The sequence below is a fragment of the Ascaphus truei genome, chromosome 4, assembly GCF_040206685.1.
Source record: "Ascaphus truei isolate aAscTru1 chromosome 4, aAscTru1.hap1, whole genome shotgun sequence".
In the NCBI taxonomy this organism is placed as follows: domain Eukaryota; kingdom Metazoa; phylum Chordata; class Amphibia; order Anura; family Ascaphidae; genus Ascaphus; species Ascaphus truei.
In genome coordinates, this window is record NC_134486.1 from 1349956 (window position 1) to 1358305 (window position 8350).

At 55.4% G+C, this 8350-nt stretch overlaps 1 protein-coding gene across 1 annotated transcript in view; it reads left to right on the forward strand.

Moving 5' to 3' along the window:
* Nucleotides 1-2792, forward strand: part of LOC142491869 (uncharacterized) — a 5255-nt gene extending 2463 nt beyond the window's left edge. The window contains exons 2-3 of the mRNA XM_075594689.1: nucleotides 82-1664; nucleotides 2097-2792. Coding sequence (XP_075450804.1) covers nucleotides 82-1664; nucleotides 2097-2171 — 1658 coding nt within the window. The 3' untranslated portion in view covers nucleotides 2172-2792. The remainder of the gene's footprint in view (nucleotides 1-81; nucleotides 1665-2096) is intronic.
* Nucleotides 2793-8350: the final 5558 nt, after the last annotated feature.

The window sequence follows — 8350 nt, forward strand, 5'->3', positions numbered from 1 at the left end:
GCCTCTCAGCAAAGCAGGTAACGCTGCAGTCCCACACCCCATACCTCCCATACCCCACACATTGTGTATCTGGCCTCTCAGCAAAGCAGGTAACGCTGCAGTCCCACACCCCATACCTCCCATACCCCCACACATTGTGTATCTGGCCTCTCAGCAAAGCAGGTAACGCTGCAGTCCCACACCCCATACCTCCCATACCCCACACATTGTGTGTCTGGCCTCTCAGCAAACCACGTAACGCTGCAGTCCCACACCCCATACCTCCCATACCCCACACATTGTGTATCTGGCCTCTCAGCAAAGCAGGTAACGCTGCAGTCCCACACCCCATACCCCACACATTGTGTATCTGGCCTCTCAGCAAAGCACGTAACGCTGCAGTCCCACACCCCATACCTCCCATACCCCACACATTGTGTATCTGGCCTCTCAGCAAAGCAGGTAACGCTGCAGTCCCACACCCCATACTTCCCATACCCCACACATTGTGTATCTGGCCTCTCAGCAAAGCAGGTAACGCTGCAGTCCCACACCCCATACCTCCCATACCCCACACATTGTGTATCTGGCCTCTCAGCAAAGCAGGTAACGCTGCAGTCCCACACCCCATACCTCCCATACCCCACACATTGTGTATCTGGCCTCTCAGCAAAGCAGGTAACGCTGCAGTCCCACACCCCATACTTCCCATACCCCACACATTGTGTGTCTGGCCTCTCAGCAAAGCAGGTAACGCTGCAGTCCCACACCCCATACCTCCCATACCCCACACATTGTGTATCTGGCCTCTCAGCAAAGCAGGTAACGCTGCAGTCCCACACCCCATACTTCCCATACCCCACACATTGTGTATCTGGCCTCTCAGCAAAGCACGTAACACTGCAGCCCCACACCCCATACCTCCCATACCCCACACATTGTGTATCTGGCCTCTCAGCAAAGCAGGTAACGCTGCAGTCCCACACCCCATACCTCCCATACCCCACACATTGTGTATCTGGCCTCTCAGCAAAGCAGGTAACGCTGCAGTCCCACACCCCATACTTCCCATACCCCACACATTGTGTATCTGGCCTCTCAGCAAAGCAGGTAACGCTGCAGTCCCACACCCCATACCTCCCATACCCCACACATTGTGTATCTGGCCTCTCAGCAAAGCACGTAACGCTGCAGTCCCACACCCCATACCTCCCATACCCCACACATTGTGTATCTGGCCTCTCAGCAAAGCAGGTAACGCTGCAGTCCCACACCCCATACCTCCCATACCCCACACATTGTGTATCTGGCCTCTCAGCAAAGCAGGTAACGCTGCAGTCCCACACCCCATACTTCCCATACCCCACACATTGTGTATCTGGCCTCTCAGCAAAGCAGGTAACGCTGCAGTCCCACACCCCATACCTCCCATACCCCACACATTGTGTATCTGGCCTCTCAGCAAAGCAGGTAACGCTGCAGTCCCACACCCATACCTCCCATACCCCACACATTGTGTATCTGGCCTCTCAGCAAAGCAGGTAACGCTGCAGTCCCACACCCCATACCTCCCATACCCCACACATTGTGTATCTGGCCTCTCAGCAAAGCACGTAACGCTGCAGTCCCACACCCCATACTTCCCATACCCCACACATTGTGTATCTGGCCTCTCAGCAAAGCACGTAACGCTGCAGTCCCACACCCCATACCTCCCATACCCCACACATTGTGTATCTGGCCTCTCAGCAAAGCAGGTAACGCTGCAGTCCCACCCCCCATACCTCCCATACCCCACACATTGTGTATCTGGCCTCTCAGCAAAGCAGGTAACGCTGCAGTCCCACACCCCATACCTCCCATACCCCACACATTGTGTATCTGGCCTCTCAGCAAAGCAGGTAACGCTGCAGTCCCACACCCCATACTTCCCATACCCCACACATTGTGTGTCTGGCCTCTCAGCAAAGCAGGTAACGCTGCAGTCCCACACCCCATACTTCCCATACCCCACACATTGTGTATCTGGCCTCTCAGCAAAGCAGGTAACGCTGCAGTCCCACACCCCATACCTCCCATACCCCACACATTGTGTATCTGGCCTCTCAGCAAAGCAGGTAACGCTGCAGTCCCACACCCATACCTCCCATACCCCACACATTGTGTGTCTGGCCTCTCAGCAAAGCAGGTAACGCTGCAGTCCCACACCCCATACCTCCCATACCCCACACATTGTGTATCTGGCCTCTCAGCAAAGCAGGTAACGCTGCAGTCCCACACCCCATACTTCCCATACCCCACACATTGTGTATCTGGCCTCTCAGCAAAGCAGGTAACGCTGCAGTCCCACCCCCCATACCTCCCATACCCCACACATTGTGTATCTGGCCTCTCAGCAAAGCAGGTAACGCTGCAGTCCCACCCCCCATACCTCCCATACCCCACACATTGTGTATCTGGCCTCTCAGCAAAGCACGTAACGCTGCAGTCCCACACCCCATACCCCCCATACCCCACACATTGTGTACCTGGCCTCTCAGCAAAGCAGGTAACGCTGCAGTCCCACACCCCATACCTCCCATACCCCACACATTGTGTATCTGGCCTCTCAGCAAAGCAGGTAACGCTGCAGTCCCACACCCCATACCTCCCATACCCCACACATTGTGTATCTGGCCTCTCAGCAAAGCAGGTAACGCTGCAGTCCCACACCCCATACCTCCCATACCCCACACATTGTGTATCTGGCCTCTCAGCAAAGCAGGTAACGCTGCAGTCCCACACCCCATACCTCCCATACCCCACACATTGTGTATCTGGCCTCAGCAAACAGGTAACGCTGCAGTCCCACACCCCATACCTCCCATACCCCACACATTGTGTATCTGGCCTCTCAGCAAAGCAGGTAACGCTGCAGTCCCACACCCCATACTTCCCATACCCCACACATTGTGTATCTGGCCTCTCAGCAAAGCAGGTAACGCTGCAGTCCCACACCCCATACCTCCCATACCCCACACATTGTGTATCTGGCCTCTCAGCAAAGCAGGTAACGCTGCACTCCCACACCCCATACTTCCCATACCCCACACACTGTGTATCTGGCCTCTCAGCAAAGCACGTAACACTGCAGCCCACACCCCATACCTCCCATACCCCACACATTGTGTATCTGGCCTCTCAGCAAAGCAGGTAACGCTGCAGTCCCACACCCCATACTTCCCATACCCCACACACTGTGTATCTGGCCTCTCAGCAAAGCAGGTAACGCTGCAGTCCCACACCCCATACCTCCATACCCCACACATTGTGTATCTGGCCTCTCAGCAAAGCAGGTAACGCTGCAGTCCCACACCCCATACCTCCCATACCCCACACATTGTGTATCTGGCCTCTCAGCAAAGCAGGTAACGCTGCAGTCCCACACCCCATACCTCCCATACCCCACACATTGTGTATCTGGCCTCTCAGCAAAGCAGGTAACGCTGCAGTCCCACACCCCATACCTCCCATACCCCACACATTGTGTGTCTGGCCTCTCAGCAAAGCAGGTAACGCTGCAGTCCCACACCCCATACCTCCCATACCCCACACATTGTGTATCTGGCCTCTCAGCAAAGCACGTAACGCTGCAGTCCCACACCCCATACCTCCATACCCCACACATTGTGTATCTGGCCTCTCAGCAAAGCAGGTAACGCTGCAGTCCCACACCCCATACCTCCCATACCCCACACATTGTGTATCTGGCCTCTCAGCAAAGCAGGTAACGCTGCAGTCCCACACCCCATACCTCCTATACCCCACACATTGTGTATCTGGCCTCTCAGCAAAGCAGGTAACGCTGCAGTCCCACACCCCATACTTCCCATACCCCACACATTGTGTATCTGGCCTCTCAGCAAAGCACGTAACGCTGCAGTCCCACACCCCATACCTCCCATACCCCACACATTGTGTATCTGGCCTCTCAGCAAAGCAGGTAACGCTGCAGTCCCACACCCCATACCTCCCATACCCCACACATTGTGTATCTGGCCTCTCAGCAAAGCAGGTAACGCTGCAGTCCCACACCCCATACCTCCCATACCCCACACATTGTGTATCTGGCCTCTCAGCAAAGCAGGTAACGCTGCAGTCCCACACCCCATACCTCCCATACCCCACACATTGTGTATCTGGCCTCTCAGCAAAGCAGGTAACGCTGCAGTCCCACACCCATACCTCCCATACCCCACACATTGTGTATCTGGCCTCTCAGCAAAGCAGGTAACGCTGCAGTCCCACACCCCATACCTCCTATACCCCACACATTGTGTATCTGGCCTCTCAGCAAAGCAGGTAACGCTGCAGTCCCACACCCCATACCTCCCATACCCCACACATTGTGTATCTGGCCTCTCAGCAAAGCAGGTAACGCTGCAGTCCCACACCCCATACCTCCCATACCCCACACATTGTGTATCTGGCCTCTCAGCAAAGCAGGTAACGCTGCAGTCCCACACCCCATACTTCCCATACCCCACACATTGTGTATCTGGCCTCTCAGCAAAGCAGGTAACGCTGCAGTCCCACACCCCATACCTCCCATACCCCACACATTGTGTATCTGGCCTCTCAGCAAAGCAGGTAACGCTGCAGTCCCACACCCCATACTTCCCATACCCCACACATTGTGTATCTGGCCTCTCAGCAAAGCAGGTAACGCTGCAGTCCCACACCCCATACCTCCCATACCCACACATTGTGTATCTGGCCTCTCAGCAAAGCAGGTAACGCTGCAGTCCCACACCCCATACCTCCCATACCCCACACATTGTGTATCTGGCCTCTCAGCAAAGCAGGTAACGCTGCAGTCCCACACCCCATACCTCCCATACCCCACACATTGTGTATCTGGCCTCTCAGCAAAGCACGTAACGCTGCAGTCCCACACCCCATACCTCCCATACCCCACACATTGTGTATCTGGCCTCTCAGCAAAGCAGGTAACGCTGCAGTCCCACACCCCATACCTCCCATACCCCACACATTGTGTATCTGGCCTCTCAGCAAAGCACGTAACGCTGCAGTCCCACACCCCATACCTCCCATACCCCACACATTGTGTATCTGGCCTCTCAGCAAAGCAGGTAACGCTGCAGTCCCACACCCCATACCTCCCATACCCCACACATTGTGTATCTGGCCTCTCAGCAAAGCAGGTAACGCTGCAGTCCCACACCCCATACCTCCCATACCCCACACATTGTGTATCTGGCCTCTCAGCAAAGCAGGTAACGCTGCAGTCCCACACCCCATACTCCCATACCCCACACATTGTGTATCTGGCCTCTCAGCAAAGCAGGTAACGCTGCAGTCCCACACCCCATACCTCCCATACCCCACACATTGTGTATCTGGCCTCTCAGCAAAGCAGGTAACGCTGCAGTCCCACACCCCATACCTCCCATACCCCACACATTGTGTATCTGGCCTCTCAGCAAAGCAGGTAACGCTGCAGTCCCACACCCCATACCTCCATACCCCACACATTGTGTGTCTGGCCTCTCAGCAAACCACGTAACGCTGCAGTCCCACACCCCATACCTCCCATACCCCACACATTGTGTATCTGGCCTCTCAGCAAAGCAGGTAACGCTGCAGTCCCACACCCCCATACCCCACACATTGTGTATCTGGCCTCTCAGCAAAGCACGTAACGCTGCAGTCCCACACCCCATACCTCCCATACCCCACACATTGTGTATCTGGCCTCTCAGCAAAGCAGGTAACGCTGCAGTCCCACACCCCATACTTCCCATACCCACACATTGTGTATCTGGCCTCTCAGCAAAGCAGGTAACGCTGCAGTCCCACACCCCATACCTCCCATACCCCACACATTGTGTATCTGGCCTCTCAGCAAAGCAGGTAACGCTGCAGTCCCACACCCATACCTCCCATACCCACACATTGTGTATCTGGCCTCTCAGCAAAGCAGGTAACGCTGCAGTCCCACACCCCATACTTCCCATACCCCACACATTGTGTGTCTGGCCTCTCAGCAAAGCAGGTAACGCTGCAGTCCCACACCCCATACCTCCCATACCCCACACATTGTGTATCTGGCCTCTCAGCAAAGCAGGTAACGCTGCAGTCCCACACCCCATACTTCCCATACCCCACACATTGTGTATCTGGCCTCTCAGCAAAGCAGGTAACGCTGCAGTCCCACACCCCATACCTCCCATACCCCACACATTGTGTATCTGGCCTCTCAGCAAAGCAGGTAACGCTGCAGTCCCACACCCCATACTTCCCATACCCCACACATTGTGTATCTGGCCTCTCAGCAAAGCAGGTAACGCTGCAGTCCCACACCCATACCTCCCATACCCCACACATTGTGTATCTGGCCTCTCAGCAAAGCAGGTAACGCTGCAGTCCCACACCCCATACCTCCCATACCCCACACATTGTGTATCTGGCCTCTCAGCAAAGCAGGTAACGCTGCAGTCCCACACCCCATACTTCCCATACCCCACACATTGTGTATCTGGCCTCTCAGCAAAGCAGGTAACGCTGCAGTCCCACACCCCATACCTCCCATACCCCACACATTGTGTATCTGGCCTCTCAGCAAAGCAGGTAACGCTGCAGTCCCACACCCCATACCTCCCATACCCCACACATTGTGTATCTGGCCTCTCAGCAAAGCAGGTAACGCTGCAGTCCCACACCCCATACCTCCCATACCCCACACATTGTGTATCTGGCCTCTCAGCAAAGCACGTAACGCTGCAGTCCCACACCCCATACTTCCCATACCCCACACATTGTGTATCTGGCCTCTCAGCAAAGCACGTAACGCTGCAGTCCCACACCCCATACCTCCCATACCCCACACATTGTGTATCTGGCCTCTCAGCAAAGCAGGTAACGCTGCAGTCCCACCCCCCATACCTCCCATACCCCACACATTGTGTATCTGGCCTCTCAGCAAAGCAGGTAACGCTGCAGTCCCACACCCCATACCTCCCATACCCCACACATTGTGTATCTGGCCTCTCAGCAAAGCAGGTAACGCTGCAGTCCCACACCCCATACTTCCCATACCCCACACATTGTGTGTCTGGCCTCTCAGCAAAGCAGGTAACGCTGCAGTCCCACACCCCATACTTCCCATACCCCACACATTGTGTATCTGGCCTCTCAGCAAAGCAGGTAACGCTGCAGTCCCACACCCCATACCTCCCATACCCCACACATTGTGTATCTGGCCTCTCAGCAAAGCAGGTAACGCTGCAGTCCCACACCCCATACCTCCCATACCCCACACATTGTGTGTCTGGCCTCTCAGCAAAGCAGGTAACGCTGCAGTCCCACACCCCATACCTCCCATACCCCACACATTGTGTATCTGGCCTCTCAGCAAAGCAGGTAACGCTGCAGTCCCACACCCCATACTTCCCATACCCCACACATTGTGTATCTGGCCTCTCAGCAAAGCAGGTAACGCTGCAGTCCCACACCCCATACCTCCCATACCCACACATTGTGTATCTGGCCTCTCAGCAAAGCACGTAACGCTGCAGTCCCACACCCCATACCTCCCATACCCCACACATTGTGTATCTGGCCTCTCAGCAAAGCAGGTAACGCTGCAGTCCCACACCCCATACCCCCCATACCCCACACATTGTGTATCTGGCCTCTCAGCAAAGCAGGTAACGCTGCAGTCCCACACCCCATACTTCCCATACCCACACATTGTGTATCTGGCCTCTCAGCAAAGCAGGTAACGCTGCAGTCCCACACCCCATACCTCCCATACCCCACACATTGTGTATCTGGCCTCTCAGCAAAGCAGGTAACGCTGCAGTCCCACACCCCATACCTCCCATACCCCACACATTGTGTATCTGGCCTCTCAGCAAAGCAGGTAACGCTGCAGTCCCACACCCCATACCTCCCATACCCCACACATTGTGTATCTGGCCTCTCAGCAAAGCAGGTAACGCTGCAGTCCCACACCCCATACCTCCCATACCCCACACATTGTGTATCTGGCCTCTCAGCAAAGCAGGTAACGCTGCAGTCCCACACCCCATACTTCCCATACCCCACACATTGTGTATCTGGCCTCTCAGCAAAGCAGGTAACGCTGCAGTCCCACACCCCATACTTCCCATACCCCACACATTGTGTATCTGGCCTCTCAGCAAAGCAGGTAACGCTGCAGTCCCACACCCCATACCTCCCATACCCCACACATTGTGTATCTGGCCTCTCAGCAAAGCACGTAACGCTGCAGTCCCACACCCCATACCTCCATACCCCACACATTGTGTATCTGGCCTCTCAGCAAAGCAGGTAACGCTGCAGTCCC